Source organism: Sturnira hondurensis, unplaced genomic scaffold (genome assembly GCF_014824575.4).
Source record: "Sturnira hondurensis isolate 20B ecotype Veracruz unplaced genomic scaffold, ASM1482457v3 Scaffold0011378, whole genome shotgun sequence".
NCBI classification, from domain to species: domain Eukaryota; kingdom Metazoa; phylum Chordata; class Mammalia; order Chiroptera; family Phyllostomidae; genus Sturnira; species Sturnira hondurensis.
The window spans coordinates 5913384-5931168 of NW_028084009.1; the positions used below are offsets into that span (position 1 = coordinate 5913384).

General features: G+C 59.6%; 1 protein-coding gene across 1 annotated transcript in view; it reads right to left on the reverse strand.

Moving 5' to 3' along the window:
• The window catches only part of PMEPA1 (prostate transmembrane protein, androgen induced 1), a 46557-nt gene extending 32117 nt beyond the window's left edge, over positions 1-14440 (reverse strand). Inside the window, exon 1 of the mRNA XM_037059969.1 lies at positions 13890-14440. Coding sequence (XP_036915864.1) covers positions 13890-13998 — 109 coding nt within the window. The 5' untranslated portion in view covers positions 13999-14440. The remainder of the gene's footprint in view (positions 1-13889) is intronic.
• Positions 14441-17785: the final 3345 nt, after the last annotated feature.

Genomic DNA, 17785 nt, shown 5'->3' on the forward strand with positions numbered 1-17785 from the left:
AGCTGAGGGACTGGGGGGAGTATGGGAGATTCCCGTCCATTCGTAACTCCCGGTCTCTGGACTTTCCCACTGGGTTCCAGAGGCTGACGTGACCCCATGACCTTGATCTCATTAGAATCCAGTTGACCCTGACCTTGAAATGGCTGCGCGACCTCAGAAGGCCAAAGGGTGAAGTGCTTCCATTCTGCAGGAGGGGCCAGGCGTCTGTAATTGCTCAGGAAAGCCCCCGAGGACACCTTAAACGCCGCTCTGGACCAGCCTTCCCGATTTTTTGCCATTTCCAAACACCCATTAAACGAATTACAATTTCTCAATCTGTTCATTTTACATTCTCAACAATTATTCCATGGACTCACTTTTTCTACTGAACTATGACTTATACAGTACCATTCAGGAAATCAATGAGGTGCTTGTTCCTTTTTTCCCTAATGCACACCCCGCTTATGCACCAACCTAAGCACGTAACTGTTCAATGTGAAATGCCCGTCTGCACGCCCTCCAGAATTTTCTCACGGGTGACCAGTTTACTTTGGGTCTGCCGATGTCTCCACACCTACCAGGTCGGGTAGTTACGACACAGGCAGCAGCTTCAAGGGATTCCAGACCCAGTTCGGCCAATTACCACTCTGTGCACTTGGGCAAGCGACTTCTGTCCTCTGAGCCTCAGCTTGCCCATCTGAGAAACGGGTCTGGTGGAGCAGCCCCCGCCAGGACCTCGGGAACACACATGGCAAGTGCTCAGTAAATGACAGTGGTGGTGTGTTGCCCTGTAACAGCGCAAAGATGTCACAACACTCACGAACACCCCGTTTTACCGGCTGAGAAGGGCAGACTGGGGACCGCAAAGCGGGTAAGTGAAGGAGCCAGGATGGTGGACTGCCGTCCTGGCTCCGAAGTCACTCGGCGGTCACCGTTTTGTTCTTCAGAGAATGCTAGGACAGGCCTGCAGCCCAGCGGTCCCGCACTCTCCACCCAGGCATGCCCAGCCCCCAGGACACTCGACTCCGTTCCGAGGTCCAAGCCGACCGCCAGCTGGCAGGAACTGGGCCTGGAGCTCACCGCCTGTGAGTAACCGCCTCCCCCAGACGTGATTCATACCTGTCTGGAGTCACCCACATCCTCATTCCCTGGAAAGGAATGCAGGGCAGGTGAGGTGACCCGGCGGGCCGGCATGCGCGGCCGGCGGGGCGGGGCCAGGTGGTGGCAGGCTGTAGCCTGGTGAGTCTCTGAGGGCTCTGCCTCCACCCTGAGACCACCCCCCACCCCCGTGCACTGGGGTTGGACAGATGTCTGGTCTCCAGGACCTGCGATGAGGCCCAGATTCAGGTTACAAACCCTTCCCCACGGAGGCAGCTGGAACTGCCCCATTGGATAGTCACCCCTCTGGGCCAGTCCATCTCGGTCGCACGCACTCCCTGGGCCCTTGTGAAAACTCAGTCAGAAAGGAATAACCGCTGGTCCACGTGGCATGGGTGGGCCCCAGAGCCAGGGGCCTGCAGGCGAGAGCCATGCGATGGGAGGGAACACCGGGTGTGATTCCAGGGATGTGAGCTCTTCCCCAGGCAACCGTGAGCTGGTGAGCGAGCGTGCCCGGCTCAGGGCGCAGGTGCAGACGGGGGAGGGGCGGGGCCCCCTGGGTCTGGACAGTTGTCCCCCACACATGCCACAACCCGTCCCAGGCTGCGCTTCTGTCTGTCATTCTGCCTCAATAAGCCACCCACGCAGAGGGCACGCAGGGGCCCAAGAGGACGTGTAACAGGGTAAAGGAAGAGAAAGGACAGCTGACAGGGTCTCTGCAATGTCTTCTATCTTCTCCCAAGAGCCCTGGGTTCAATTGCACCCATTCTCCAGAGAAGAAAACTGAGAAGAGAGGAGGGAAAGGAGATGGCAAGGCAGACAGACAAGCGTGGGCTTGTCAGGGACCAGCAAACCTTTTGTCTGGGACATGATGCCTTTGGCTGTGGACCCACCAGCCCTGTTCCTACCTCTGAGGTTGTCCCCTCCACCCTTTGTGCCGAGAAACCCCTGCAAAGACATGACAAGCCTTCCTCGGGGAGACAAGGGGCCTCTCAAGGTCACCAAGGACCCCAAAGCCTGAGGTTCGGGGTAGCTGCAACTAGAGGCCAGGTTTAGGACTGTGTCTCACCAGCCACGGGGATGCTGGGACGCCAAGGCCAGTCCTGGTCCTGGTGGAATCGTGTGCCCACCCAGTTTGCCCCTGCTGCTCACTGAACTACAGACAGAAAGCTCCGCCCCGCCCTGCCCGTCACAGTCCCGGTTATCCCCGGACTCGGCACTGCTGACGGGGTGGCACTGCTGGTGGGGTCGCTCCGCTGTTGCAGCACCTGGCCCGGAAGACGCAGAGGCGGAACAGGCCTGCCCCACGCTGGAAGACTCGGACAAGGACGGCGCTAGGGGCCCGACTCAAAGAGAGAGGCACACACGGCTATAAACCGGCCTGGCTTCCCCCTTACGCCCTCTAGACCTCGGTTTGTCCATGTGTGGGCTGGGGGCTCCAACACCAGCAAACCCTAAAATCGCCCAGGAGTTGTAAGAAGCCCACTGCCCCACTCCCAGGAACCGGCCCGGGGGGTGGTCTGAGTGTCAGGGTTCACGGTCAGCCAGGGCTGGGGGGCCCTCCAGCCCGCATACTCTTTGGGCTCTCCCCTTCCCTCCCACGAAGCACCTCAGGGGAGCCCAGCCCCTGCCCAACCCTCCACAGGTCACGGTGACCCCTTTCTCCCTCAGCTGCAACTTGATGCCGGACAAATTCTTGCTCTCTGCAGCCTTAAGCCCCAGGAAGACGGCCAGGGGACCCTTCCAAGAAGGGGAATGTGTGGAGGAGGGGACTAAAGGGGACACAGGCCCAGCTGGAAAAGCCAGAGGGCAAAGGAGCAGAGAGGCCTGACATTGGCCACACCCTCCCACGGGGGACAGGTGGTTCTGAAGCTCAGGGCCTGGTGGGCAAAAGCGCAGGCTCTGGAGCCTGGGGCCCCAATTCAGATCTGGCTCTGCCCCTGGCTGGGTGATCACCGCAGCCGCACGCACTAGCCTGAGCTCTGCTGCCTCACGTGCACCCAGGGTCGCCACGAGGACGAACGCGGCGGGCAGGTGGTGCTCAGTGGGCATCTGAGATCATCGGGAGGAACAGCTGGGGTTCGAGAGGCCCCGCCATCACCAGCAAACACCAAGGAGACGATCAGAAGACAAAGGTGCTGGGCGCTGGGTGCTCATGCCTCCCAGCCTCCTTCCCCTCAAACCGCACCCTCACTCACCCCAGGCTATTCTGGGAAAGGGTCCAGAGCTCGTTCTCGCTACAGTGTAAAGGAATGAAATGCTACAACATGCGTAGGTAGGGCTCAAGACGTCTGGGGAAAGAAGCTGCAAGGCAAAATGGAGGCTCCCGTGGCAACTGAGTGTGGCCCTGATAGAAAAAGAAAGACAAGGGAAGTACTGCTGGGAGGCTGAGTACAGTGCGTGGGGTCTTACTCCAGATCTCGCCATGAACAAGCCCGGGAGTCTAAGGCAGACCCTGGCCTGACAGCCGAAGGCCAGGCTGAGTCCCTCCAAGGGGCTGACACATCCTTAGAAGGTACACAAGGAACTGTCCCTGACTTGTTTGGCAGCGAAGAGCGGTGGACAGGGCGTCCTTGTGGCCGCAAGCAGGAGGAGTTTCTCTCCTTCCAGGAGTCCTGTGGCCCCCACCACCCGCCCCACCGGCCAGTTCTGTGCACAGAGTCCAGATCACCTCCCGAGGCTCACCGCCATGGGTGACGGCACCGCTCGGGCCCACCCGGGGCCCCGGTGCGGAGCGGACACAGAGCTCCACCCCAGAGGGCATCACAGCCCAGCAGACCGGGTGCGGCGATGGACCAGCCACACCTCAGACCGGGCTGCGGGCCGTGCCTTCATTCCTGGTCCACACCTTCAACGTCACAAAGCAGCTTGATAAATACCGGCTGGATGCTCCCCCAACAGAAAGGCCACAGCGGCGAGGACCCTGGTTTGGGGGGGCCGTGGCAGGAAACTTCGGACGGAGAACCCACCGGAGGAGGCCGCAGGGAGGCGTGGCTGCAGGGAAGACGGGTCTCCGACTTGGGCAGCTCTCCGACGGACTGCGCATCTGCGGGCGGGGCCTAGATGCGCAGGGGGTTGGGAGCTGGCCTCCTAATGACACCTCTGGGCCTTGTAGCAAGCGCTGCTAATTACCCTCTCGATGGGAGGACGGTGACACTTTTATTTAGAGCCCAAAGTAACGAGTAAAATTAGGTAAACCCAGAAGCTCCCGGTGTAAGTTCACGCCCTTCACAGCTGAGGCAAAGACTCATCAACCGCAAACCTCTGACAACTGTCACTGCTCGGAAGATGACAGGGGCACTGGGGAGTGGCCCCTGACCCCCGAAGCAGAGACACGGCAACTGCTCCCAGGCGGACCCAAGTTGCAGACTTTTTAACAGGCAGCATTTCCTGCCTTGGCGGCTTCCAGCTCGAAACCCCACTCGGGGTTGGATGGGGCGCCCACCCCCCTGAACCTGACAGCCAGCTCAGAGACTGGGATCCATAAACACGGGCACGATACCGCCAAGATTAGAGTGTGTGGAGCTTGGTCTATCGGAACGATCGACAGCGGCCGATGGAGTGGTGTTTAAAGGGCCGGTGGCTGTTATTTAATCAGTTATGTTCACTAATGTAATTGACACCTTCTCCATCATCTCAGTGCACCCTCCTCTTTCTCCCATTAAGGAGCTTAGAAAACACACACACACACACACACACTTTCCTCTGATGGTCATGACCCCACAGGCTGCGAAGCTCAGCCCAGGATGAATCACGCCTGGCTCACCACGACGGCATCCTGAAACCACTGAGAGGTAGCGGAGCGGCCCAGACGCCAATAAATGAATCATGCCTCCTGCAAGCCCGAACCTCTGGCTTCTACAGACACCCATTACAAAGTAGAAAGGGAAGAACAAAGAAATTACTCAGGGTGCTTGTGCAAAGTTGATTCATCAGTTTACAGAATTATTACCAGCTACATTGTTTTTAGGAAGGCGGTTAGGGCTGCGACCGGCTACCGCACATCAGCCAGATGACTTGGGAATGTGCCAGTTGGAGTGGGGGACAGCCACCAAGTTCCTGCAGGGCTCCCAGGGCAGCTCTCCATTCTCTCTGAATGGACCCTCCACCCCACCCCCCCTTCACTTCCTCCTTCCCTCTGGAGAGCTAAGATCTCAACAAGCAATGTACAGGGAGCAAGACACACATTCGTATTTATCCAGTCTTCATGAAAGTCGTGGTGTTAACTTTTACTTTTTTATTCCTTCCGTGTAAGGGCCGCAGTAGAACACAGAGATTCTCCTCTCTCTGATGAGGCTGTGGAAACACGCCATCTAAAGAACGGAACTCTGCGGCTACATCTCAGCTGACACTGCCTGGAGTCCTAGCATCAGACCCAAGCTATCTTACCTGCTTTAACATCAACCGGCGAAGAAGGGGCGTTTGCGGTGGCTGCATGCAAATCACGAGCCTCCCTCGTGGAAGCGTGGTGCTGAGATTAACTGCCCACAGGGCTGGGGCCGACCCTGTTGGCCAGGCACCCGGGCCTCATCGGACCAGGGTCAGCCAAGTCTGAATGAAAGTGTCCCCGTCAGGACGGCCAACCCTGGTGGGCACGCCAGCCCAGGAAAGAATAAAACTGAACTTACACCCGGCTTACACTCTGAGGCAGTGGCCCCACTTACCACCAACTACCTGGACGATCACGGGCACAGCCAGGCAGGGGGGTGGGGTGCGCCGCCGTCTCAGGGAGTCCACTGGAGGGGATCAGCGATGAGCAAGCAGCCCAGACCGCCAGGGCTGAAAAACCTCTTTCGGGAAAGGGTAGTTGGCCTCACCTAAACTTTGCTAGAAAACTGACTCAGCTCCTTACTTATCTTGCTTCTGAGGACGGAGCCTGGGGACCTTAGTGTCAGCTGCCTCGGGGAGCCCGGGGCAGAGCTTCAAGCTCAGTCCCAGTCACATCAGCTGGGACTCCAGTTGACGGACTCCAGAGAAGCCTCCAGCCTCGGGGAGTAGAATGCACATCTTTACAAGTATCCCATGAATTAGATAAGATATACATTTATATTTTATATACATGTAGACATGTGGTTTCATGTGAAAAAGCACATATTCCTATATTCTTAATCCCTGACCCCCACAACTCATCCATGATCAGATTTGCCCCTTTCGACTCCCCGCCTCCCAAGCCAGGGATGGAAACATGAGCTCCTGGACACTTTAAGGACCAACAGAGAGAGACTCCACCACCCTCAAAGCCTGCGTGACCCCCACATCAGGAACCGATGACTCCCTGTCAGAGAAGACCAGGGGTGACAGCTGCCACAGACAGACCCACCTTGTGCTGGCGTCTGCAGAACTTCACGGCACACTCCCTACAGCCACAGGGGGAAACGGAGAAACACCATCACCGCCCCGCCACCCCGTCACGTCCACTCTGTCCGAAAGGTTCGATCAGTCCTAACCAGGATCCCAAGGCTGCCCCTCCCCTATTACCACCGATGTCCACATTAGGGACGAGGACGGGGGACGATTCCGCCAAGTTTAAAAGGCAAGGTGGTGTTTCCAGCCTGCGCAACTGTTCAGAGATGAGGCCGTACCCTCCATGGGGGAGCCCAGCACTGAGCCCCGGAGCCCCGGGGGGAATTTCTAGGAGTGGCTTGTAGGTGCAGAAGAAAATTTTACCCAGCGTTCGGGTCCCGGAGCCACTGGGGGTTTCGTACTTGTTACCGAATCCTTAACACTCTTTCCTGCCAGCACAGCCATTTCCCAAACCTGCTGAAATGATAATAAATGACTGTAGTTAAAACATAGGTAAAGGAAGCCCTGGCCGGGTGGCTCAGTGGGTTGGAGCATTGTCGCAAGCCCCCAAAAGGTTGCAGGCTCAATCCCCGGTTGGGGCACCCACAAGAGGCAACCGATCGAAGTTTCTCTCTCTCTCCTCCTCTCTCTCTAAAATCAATAAACATGTCCTCAGGTGAGGGCTGGGTGGGGGCCAACACATGTGCAGGGAGAGAACACCGGAGCCTCCCTCCCCGGGGTCCGGACCCGCCAGCAAGCCGGCCACAGGCTCCGATGCCAGGCCAAGCAACACGGTCCTTCTCCCTCCCACCCCCACTCCAAAGGGAAACAAACACACGTTAGAATTCGCGGGGCACCGCGGGGATGCCATCCCCACCTGCTGCCTCTGAAGGTGAGTCACCCTGGCTGCCTGACTCCTTTCAATACGTGGCACCTCACCATCACAGGGGAGCAAATGCCAGCTCCACCCGTGGGTGCCGACGGGTAGAAGAGTAACCGAAAAACGCCCCAAGCCTGGGGCGAGTGTGCGGAAAAGAATCACCCTGGAAATTCTCCCTCTGGGGCAAGGACAGGCACCAGCGATGCATTTTGGTCACTTCGATGCTCTTACCAGCACTAAAGCGACCCTGAGAAACCTGGATGTCTCCCGGAACAGGGGGGCTGGAGGGGTCCCCTCTGCACTGGAGTTCTACACCAGTCCCTTGGGGTGGCTTCAATGTGCCCAGAGGTGAAGGCACAGCCTCCTGCCCCAGACAGCGGCCCCTCCCTGGAGCATTTGAAATAACACAGCAGGAGGGGCCCTCTATGGCAGGGCCAGCTTACATAGGGGCGGGGGAGGCTTGGGAGGGATCCGCTCCCCTGAAAAAGGAGGGTTTTCAGAGTCTTGGCTGCCTCCTCTCCTGTCTGGAATCTTCTATGAGCCCGTCCACCGGGCCTGCCCACTTCCTTCTCTGCTCAAATGCAGACGAGGCGCCTACTGGGCCGCAGGGATCTTATGTGAATCCCCCGAGGCTGGGGGACCAGAGGAAACAGGTATGGCACACTAATCACACAATTTTCAATGCTGCTCCGACAGAAGAGACTCACGGGGCGCTCTGGGAGCCCCAACAGGGGGAGCAGGCTGGGGGCCTGGGTGGCCTCTCATGACATCATGATTTCTGAGTGTCCTCAGCAGCACCACTGCTCTCAGAGAGCAGGGTTTGCCTGATGTCCCCTGGGGTTGCAGAGCGCCTGGAACAGCACTGGAACAGCCAGTGTGGGGCCCCCCCGGGGGCTTGCTCGAGTTCCTCCCAGAAGGCCTATGGCCTAAGGACAAATTCTAAAACACGACGGCAAGGTCAAGTCCAACCAAGAGACATGCTGGGACTCTGGGAGTCAGCGTAGCATCCTGGGGAAGAAGGCAGGGCATCAGTTCCCAGCTCTGCAACCTGAGGCACGTGCCTTACCCTCTCTGATCCTATCTTTTGCATGGGCAAACCGGTGCTAGCAGTGGCTCTCCCGCAGAGTTGTTTTGAAGACTGAGAAAAATGTGTCACTAGTACCTGGCATATAATAAGCTCTCTGTATCCAACTAGGAAAGGGAGGGGAAGCAAAAACCTATCAGTCACCCTGGAAACAGAGGAGAGGAGCCAATCTGTGGCTCTCGGAAAGCCCGGGGTACCCCAAACTGTTCCAGGCCCACCTTGGGGCGCTGTAGCCGCCCCCCTCCTGTTGGCAGGCCGTTCAGGAACTTTCTCCAGCTTGGTGACAGACACTTCTTGCCAGAGCCTGACAAGGCCCCGGTGAGACCCTGAGGTGTCAGGGTTTGCTCTGTGTTGCCGTGACTTCACAGAGGAGTGAGGCCCGCCTCTGGGTGGAGGAGTGCAGGGCACCCTGAGCTCCAAACACTCCCGACACCCCAGCACACGGGGCTACTGTTGCCCCACTTCACCGATGGGCCAGGGATGCAAAAGGCGACACAGCCACTGCATTTTGGAACTGGGCTGTCCTCGACCCTTCTGGCCCTCGGCCACACTTTTACCCCGCTGCTGCGCACAGGGGATAGAGGTCTGTGGGCGGCTTTTGTGGGGCGCGCATAGGGAGGAAAAAAGGGAATCGCCAGTACTTAAAATCTCGGGTTCACATCAGAATCTAGCGGTCCGGGGCCAAGGAATGAAAGATCCGGGCCCACAGGGCCCACGTGGCAATGGTGGGCCAAGTGGCAGTGGCCCCCCAGGGTGCACCCCGTGCTCTGCAGCTCACCGCAGGGCAAACTGGGCTAGCCCCCCAGCCCCCTGCCCCTGGCTCGGGGCCCCAGGCACAGTGGGGGCCCCTCACAGCTCCTCAGGCACACTCAGAGGAGCGGGCACACACGGAGGAGCAGGCACAGCGGCACCTGCTAAAAAGCACACCACGGGCCGTCTGCTTTGATCTCCTTCCCCCAGCACATGCACCGTGCAAGAGCCCAAGGCCACCCCCAGCCTCCCGAGTTCAATGTGCCGGACTTCCTTCCCTCTGGGCAGGATCCCAGAGGCCAGGCTGCCGGCAAACGTGGCCTCTGAGTGATGACACCTGATGCGAAGAGCCACCCAGACCCTCTGGTGGGGGCCCTGCCACCAGGACCCTCCTCCGGAACCTTGTCTCAGGTGGGCACGACTGACCACACCGTACCGTCTAACAGCCCCAGGGAGGGGGCAGGCATCTGGGCGCGCCTGGGCTGCGGCTCTGAGGCTCTTGGGAGCTGTGCTGAAGCCAAGCAGCCACCTTGGGACCCTCCCAACGGCCGCCTCTCACCTCACTCCACTCCCCGCTTCCTCTCCAAGGGAGAGTGCATACAGTGGTGCAATGTGTGTGCACTTTCTTCCCATTTCTCGTTTTGTTTTTTAACGTGCTCAGGAGAAGTGGTAACCATTCCCCACCCAAAGGGAAGCTGGCGGGAAAGGCAGAGAGGTAGCAGCGGAGCGTGCATGCACACGCATGTGCACATGTGTATGGGTGTGCATGTGTGCAACAAGCACATGCAGGAGCAATTATACATCCTGTCTTGATAAACATTAAGCTCGCCCTGACCCTGGGCCACGCTGGCCGCTGTAGCTGGCTCCACCCAGACCCTCTGCCTGACCTGAGGTTCAGTCAAAACTCAAGCCCTAATTGCACCCCAACCAAAGACACAGTCCTAAAATGTGGGTTGAAAAATCCGAGCTGAGGGGGGCCCACAGAGGGGCACAACGGGACCTTGACACCCATAGTTTAACCAGAATCCTGAAATACCAACTTCTCACGGTTGCCAGAGTCTCTCCTCCAAATAAATGCAAATCCATGATGGAAACCAAGAACTTCAGCCAAGGGCAGCCCCCTCCTGTCCCCCACACAGCAGGCCCTCCCTGGAAGCTCAGTGAGGAATGGCGGGTGCCAAGCTGGACAGCAAACTTGGTCTTTCTAGGGGCAGATTTCTGAAGAGAACTGAGGCCCTGCCCCCAACACCCTACCCACCGCCCCCTTCCCTGCCCGCCACAGCCCTGCAGAAACCAGGATGAAAGCATTGGTCCTCAGCCTGAGGGAGTGGGGGGTGCCCTGCAGGGGGTGTTGGCCAAAGTCTGCAGATGGCTTGTGTTGTCTCAACTTGGTGGGGGGGATAGATGCTACTCTTGCAGGAGTCTGGTGGGGAGGGGTCAGGGACAGGAGGATGAGCGTGAACCCTGAGTAGCAGGTGTCAGGCCAACCATCAGAAGGCTGGGCATGCCCAGTTTCTGAAAGCTGTTCGTCTGCAGCCAGCTGGAGCAGACGAGTCAGAGCGTCAGTGAACGACCCTGGCGGCGTTACACACCAAACTGCCGCCGCAGCAACTTCCTGCAGGGGAGCAGGGTGGGTCTGGGTCTGGGGCAGGGGCTCCTTCTGGGCTTTGGAGAAAGGTTGTCACAAGAGAAGAGCCGGCAGCTGTGCGGCAGACACTTCGGTCTGTCCAGAGAGCAATTTAGCTGCTGCCTGCCCCCCAGGAGCAGAAGCTGACGGAGAAAGACAGGGTCATTTTTAAGAGACACACTGAACTAAAAGCAGGTCAACAAGAATGCCAGGGGAAAATGCGTGCCAGGGGAAATCGTTTCCTCAAAAGGAGCTGGAGCAAACTGCCCCCCGCCCCGTCCCCCTGCTGGCTGCTGCCTCGGGTGGGTTGTCACTGGGGGGCCCTGTTTTTAATCTCAAGGCCCCAGCTTTTTAAAGAATGGTGCAACTTCCCACGGGGTGTGTTTTGGGGACAGTGAATTGCCCTCAGACATCACCCCTTGGCTCTCAGAAAAGATGGGGGCCTCTGGAGCGTTTTGGTAAAGTCAAGTCAAACCTTTCTGGGTGTCTGGCTTCCCCAGAGCCCTCCTACCCACCCCCAACCCCACCTGCCACCACCTCCTGGGCGAGAAAGGGATGATACCCATTTCCTCAAGTTCCCCAAGTTCAAGGTGGACCTACTCTGGTGCCCAAGTTCAGATTCAAGGCAGTGTGTGTGCTCCATGAGGAAGAACCCTGGGAGCAGGTCAAGCGTGGGTCAGGGACCTGGGGCAAAGCTTTCCATCGCCACCCTGCCTACTCTATAAAATGACGGTGTGAACCCTGCATGGGTCCCTGCCAGGTCTGAAATGGGGGCAACTGAAGACCACACCAGCACTGCGGGAGCGAGGACCCCTCCGGCCCAGAGGCCTCCAGCCACAGTTGGGAGCGCAGAGGCCCCCACCTCGAAAGGTGATACAATTTCTGCCTCAGGATCTCATGTTTCAGGTGAGGGAACGGAGGCCCAAGCAGCAGCTACAAGGAAGGACCTAAGAGGGCAGCGTCCCCTCCTGGGGGCATGGCCATGGGGCACGGCCACCGACCACTGCCTGGCAGCCCAAGTTTAAATCCATCTGCAGCTGTGCAGTCCTGTGAACACCCAGGGGCCACTCTTCAGTTTCTTTCCTGTCTCCCTCTTCCTTTCCCTCTTTCCTCCCTATCTTTTTGCGTAAAATCCAGGCCCCCGAGGCTTCCTCAAGCAGACCAGACCCTTCAGTGAAATCTGATTAGCACTTGCAACAAACTGTTACATTATACCTGGGTTTTAAAGCTGCTTCCTCCTGCCCTGGGCTTTCTTCCAGTAAGTAAGAGGCCCCCAGGGTGACTAATGGGCCACCCCTGGGGGGCCAGCTGGGCAGGCCAGGGTTCTAGGCGCTACCCTCAAGGGTCCCTGCAGGCAACGGGTTTGTCAACGCCTCAGTGTCAACTGAAATATGAGCCAAAGAAGAGACAGAAATAAGAATGAATGTTTTTAAAAGTCCTGAGCCCAAAGGAAGGACAAGAACAGAAAGTCTGACAGTGCCCAGCCCTCAAGGTGACAAGTTCAACACAATGTGGACCCCCTGAGTTGGGAGGTCTCCTCCGAAGCTTTGCAGAAGGAGGGGCCAAGACCGAGGCTCGGAGGGGCCTTAAGGAGCAATCCATTTAGCGGCGGCGAGACTCTGTCCAAACATGTGCAAACATATTTTAATAATATCCTCGTGCATTTCATTAGCCTCCTGAGTTCACAAAGGGCCTTTGGGAGGCAATCTGGTTTAAATGCAACTCAATTCCGCAAACGCTGGCTCTGGGCAGGTTCTCCTGGCACCTCACTGCCCTGGTGTAGGGCAACTGGGTGCAGGGTGGGGGTGGGGGGGGACAACTCTTAATTCCCGGACTGGAGGGAGTGGGGCGAGGTGAATGGAAGGGCCTACCACCCAGGTCCGCCAGCCTGGCCCAACAGGGCCGGCCATGGGTTATTTTTACCCCTCAAGCCTCACTGTACAGGCTCAAGGGCCGAAAACTGTGGCAGCCGCCTGCGGAAACTGGCTTATGAGTCACCTAGTGACTGCCCTGGCTCAGTGGCAGCTGCCTCTTGGCTCCTTGTCCCAGCTGGAAGGCTGGGCCTTGCAGGAAAGGGCTGTGTGTGTGCCCCTGGCCTGGGGTTCTTAGGGGCCAGGATGGGGAAACTGAAGTTCAGAGAGGCAAGGGGTCCTCAAAAGGGAGGCTGGTGGAGGGGTGTCAGCTAGAAGGCAGACCCCTGGGGGTGACAGTCAATTCCCCATCCCACCACACCTCCACCTAGGTGGGCTGCTGGGGGGAAATACAGAGGGAGTTAGATTGCGCTTCACGCAGCCCCCTCCCTACCCTCCGCCCACCTCCCCGGTGAGGGCCAGGCAGTCCGGAACACAGACATCCCCAAACTTGGACTCATGTGTGACCACTGTCCCAGTGAGACCGAGCCAAGCTGTCCAGACAGAGGATATTTATAGGTGCGTCGGGGACACAGACACTCACACAATGACACGCATACTCGGGATCCACGTTGGGCCAGACCCACCGGCGCTGAGCCCTGGGTTCGGACACCTGAACACAAACGGTCCCCAGACCCACAAGAGAGGAGCCGCAGAAGCAAGGAGACTCGCCAGCACGTCCTTCCGGGACGGACGGCGACCCAGACCCAGACACGCACACACAGCCGCGCTGAGACCCACAGACACGGACACCCACACTCCACAAACGCACGGAGACCCACTCACATAGACCAAGGCGCACAGCGCCACGCACACTCCAGACACACAGCCAGAGACCAGACACCTCGCGGGCCAGACAGTGTCTCACACGCCCGCCACCCCCCTCCCAGCCAAAGTTGATATAGAGCCGACCTAATTGGTCCATCGCGACTGCCCCTTCGGGAAATAAAATGGAAACTTCACGCAGCCGCCCGCCCCAGTCTTCTATCGCCCGGCGCCCCGCGGCCCTCCACCCCTCGGCCCGGGGTCCGAGACCCTGAGGGCGGGGCGCGGGCAGCGGGGGCCGTTCCAGGCTCGCAGCGCCGCGGGACAAAGCCGGGCTGGCCGCCAGCTGCCGCGAGCCGGGAGGGCGCGTCCGGGGCGCGGCGGGCGCAGCCGGGGCGCAGGGCTCACGGCCCGAGGGGGCGCGCACAGCCCGGTCCCCCGCCCGCAGCTGCGCCTCGACTCAAGGTCTGAGCCCGATGGGGCCTCCGGGGAGGGGGGCGCGGGGTCACTCACTGATCTCCATGCTCTGGAACAAAGAGCGTTTGCAGTTGCACGTGCAGGAGACATTGGGCTGCCCGGCGGCGGCGGTGGCGGTGCTGTTGACCCCCATCAAGCGGTGCATGGACGGCGTGGCGGCGCAGCGCGGGGCGCAGAGGGCACGGGGGCGGCCGGGGGGGGCTCCGGCCGGCGCCCGGTGCTCGGGCCCCGCATGCAGAAGGCGCGCGGCGGGGAAGGCGCGCCCCGGCTCGCCGGGCTCGGGACGCCGCCAAGTTTCCGGGGCGCCGCGGGACTCAGTGAGCGGGGCCGCACTTCCCGGCGCCCCCCGGCCGCCCCTCCGCAGCCCCGGGGGCGTCGGCAGTGCCCGCGGGTGGCGTCCGGAAAATGGGCTGGCAGCCGGGGCGCGCGGTGCCGCCGGGGCTGAGCCTCTGCTGCTGGCTTCCCCCAGCCGAGCGCCTCCTCCTTCGCCGCCGCCGCCTCCTCCTCATTCAAGTCCAAGGAGATCGGGTTTCTCTCCGAGACCGCGGTCGGAGGCAGGCAGACGGTCTGACGTCAGCGCTAGACGGGGCTGCCGGTTCCCACCGCGCGGGGGCCGGGGAGAGGGCGCGCGCTGCGCCAATCCCCGGCGAGGTTCCCCCGTACCCCCTCCCCGGGCCGCGGGGCGGGGTGACGGGGAAGGGGGCGGGCTCTTAAAGGGCCAGAAGGTGGCGGCCCCATAGACTAGGGACCCGCGCAACGGAGGGGCTTTGGGTCCCCTTCCTAAGAAAGTCAGTTTGGGACTCCTGCCCTGCATACCCTAGTCCGGGGGAAGCAGAACTGGGTTCCAGTCGCACTCGCGGGAGTGCGTTCCCCATCCCCCTACATCCCCTCCCCCGGCCGGGTCCTTGACCTAGACTTTGGGGGAAGCTTGTCCCCTCAAAGGAGCATGAGGTTCCTGCCGCTTGGGGAAGGGGAAGTTAGAGAAGGGAGGGGGTTGTCCCCCAGATCACCCATTACCCGACTGCGCAGGAAACTCCCCGCCTCCACGTGTGCTGCCCCGCGAGGCCCCCAGCCCACTTCGCCCTGGAGCACTTCAACCCTACCCCAGTGAGGTTGACTAGGGAAACTTGAGGACACGTGGGCGCTCCCCACCCCCCGCCGCCCCGCCCGCTGACAGCTCCGATAAATGCCTGGGGGCTCGTCGCGTAAACAGTCCCGGAGCTTCCACACAGTGGCAGATCCCAAGCTCAACCCAGGTCACCTGCAGGTTTCCCCTCCCCCCACCGCCTCCACATCCATATCCAGTTCTTTAAATATTCACGTGTCCCCGCAATGCCTAGAGTTTTGGTAAAGAGCAGAGACTGTTTCTGTATTCAGGGGCAAAGGGAATCTAAAAGTTATTATTTCCTTTTCGTACCCTGGAGCCAGCCAGAGTCTTGCTGAATTTGGAAAAAGCCAGCCCAGGAAGTGAGTTCTCTCCCTGAATGGGGCACAATAACGCTTCTAGTTCTGTTTGCAGGCGGGCAGGCAGGAAACTGTTTTTCTGGAGGGGTGATAGGCTGGTAGAAGATTAATGGGGAAGCCCACCGATGTCCAGTACACAGGCAAGTTCAGGGCCCTGACCCTTTGTTTGGGTGAGAAGCTTCAACAGAGCTAGGCCTCAGCCCCAGGGCCCAGGCAGGGAGAGCCCTCCGGGCCTACTTCCAAGGGCACCCCAACTGTGAGCTGGGCAGTCTCAGCCCCCACCTTGTGAAGGGGTCAATTTCACCAGCAGGTCCACAGAGGGGGGAGGGGACAGGTCTTGCTACAATTTGGCCTCTGCAGCTTGGAGGAAAAGCTGAAGGGGGGAGGTCCCCAGGGTTCTCTGAGGAACCCTGACAATGTTGGATGGGCCCCGGGGGTGACTATGGGTCCCACTCATTTCCTAGACCAAAGGAGACCACCATCACCCCCACTGCCCCCCCTCCACAGCCATTCCTTCATTCATTCAATCAACAAACTTTCCCCAAGCTCCAGCCTTGAAGGTGGGAACTCAGTCATGCCAGGCAACACCCTTGCCCTCCTCTAAGTCTCTCGCAGACGTCTAGCCTGTCTGGCAGCGAAGAAACACACGCTGATTGTCTTGGACATGAGGCAGCATTTGTACAATCCAGGTTACACAGCCGGCAGGTGAAAATAACCAGTTAATTCAGTGGGACAGGGAAAAAAAATTCCCACGCCGAGCCCTGGATGGCCTGTCTGGGACAAGAGCACTGGCCGTGTTTATTGAGTGCCTGCCATGAGACACCACTGTTCTGGTGGTGGCCCAAGGGACTGGTTAGTGGTCTCTGCCCTGGTTCCTGAGCTGGTTCTGCAGGGGGGCCTGATGCCGGCTGTTAGGCACGGTGGTCACAACTGTCTCTCCAAAGCTGTACACCAGGCCCCGCCCTAGTGTGGGGATGCGACCACCGAGTGGTGTTGGGGACAGAGCCCAGGGTTAGGCCTGCAGAGGACAAGGAGTCAGTGGCCCCGAGGGGAGAGCCCAGTCTGAGGGGGTGGGGCCGCTGGGGCTAGACTGCCGATGCCAGGCTGCCCTGAGCCCATGGGAGGGAGGGAAGTTTCCTTCATTCAGTCAGTAAACATTACGCCCCCTATTCAGGGCCAGACTCTGTGCTGGGCACTGGGCACCCTGTCCTGTGACATCGTGGGGGCTACAGTCCCACATGCAAACCCGTAGCTACACCAGGTCAGATAGGGCAGTGATGAGCTGGAGGCCTGGTGGGCGGGGAAACCCACCCCAAGGAGGGGGCCTTTTTTTTCACCCATATTTACTGAGCATCTACCCAGAGCCAGGTACAGTTCCCTGCCCTCCTGGGGCTCATGTTCCTGCAGGTCTGTAAACTTTTAAGTCCAGGCGATGGCTTCGGAGAGAGACAAGAGCTGGAAAGGTTACAAAGAGAACTGGGCCGGGCTCAGCTGGCTCCCAAGGGGTCCACAGGGCCCATCTGGGGAGGCCCGAGAGCTGGGAGGGAGTCTCACACCAGCGGCCGTGGGTGCCCAGGCCAAAGGCCTTGGTCGAAGAGGGGCCAAGGGATCCTCATGGTCCCAGGAAGTCTGGGATTTGGGACACACTGCCCGACCCAGTTGGTTACAGGTCATGGGACTGTGAAAAGCGTGTATATCCCCAGGCGACTGCTGGGGACACGCCTTCCCGGGCCTCCAGATGGCACCTGTGCTGTCTGCCCTGAGTGTGGGTTGGATCTGCCGCAGGGGGACCTTTAGAGGGAGAAGTCCAGTCTAAGCTGGTCAAGAGGCCCAGCAGGGCTGGGCTCAGGGGCCAGGCCCCTCCACAGGGATGTGACCAGTGTGGGCCCCGCGCCCCCCAGTCGCCTTACTGCTCTGTTATCACCATCTTGACATTGTTCACTAATAAGGTGGAACAAGGGGACTCACTGGTCCTGTAGTCAGTCATCCTCGGGTGCTCGTACCCTCGCTGGCAGCCAGTCGGGAACCTGGGGAAGCCAGCGGGCACGGAGTCTGGCTGTGGCCGGGGGTGGAGGGCCGGGCCCTGACGCCGCCTGTGGGCACTGTGCAAAGTGCCGGCTGAGCCAACAAAGGGCCTGCTTTGACCGCGGGCAGTGGGAAGAAGCAGACGGCGGCCTCCTCGTGTCCAGCCATGCCAGGTTGGGCTCCCCTCACCTCCTGCCACCCCAGGCCTGAGGACAGAGCTGCCCTTCTGGAAGTGTCTCCGGCAGCCCCAGAGGGTTAACGCCCTCCCGACTGACTTAGCACCTTGGGGAGCCCCTGCCTGCCAAGTCATTCTTTTCCCTTGTGCTGGCTGTGGGTTGGTCGGCCTGTCAGCATCCTCAGGTTTGGATCTTTAGACTTTTTTTTTGGAGGGGGGGGTCTTGCTTGGCTTTTAAACAGGAACAAGAGCTAGTAATCTTCACTGG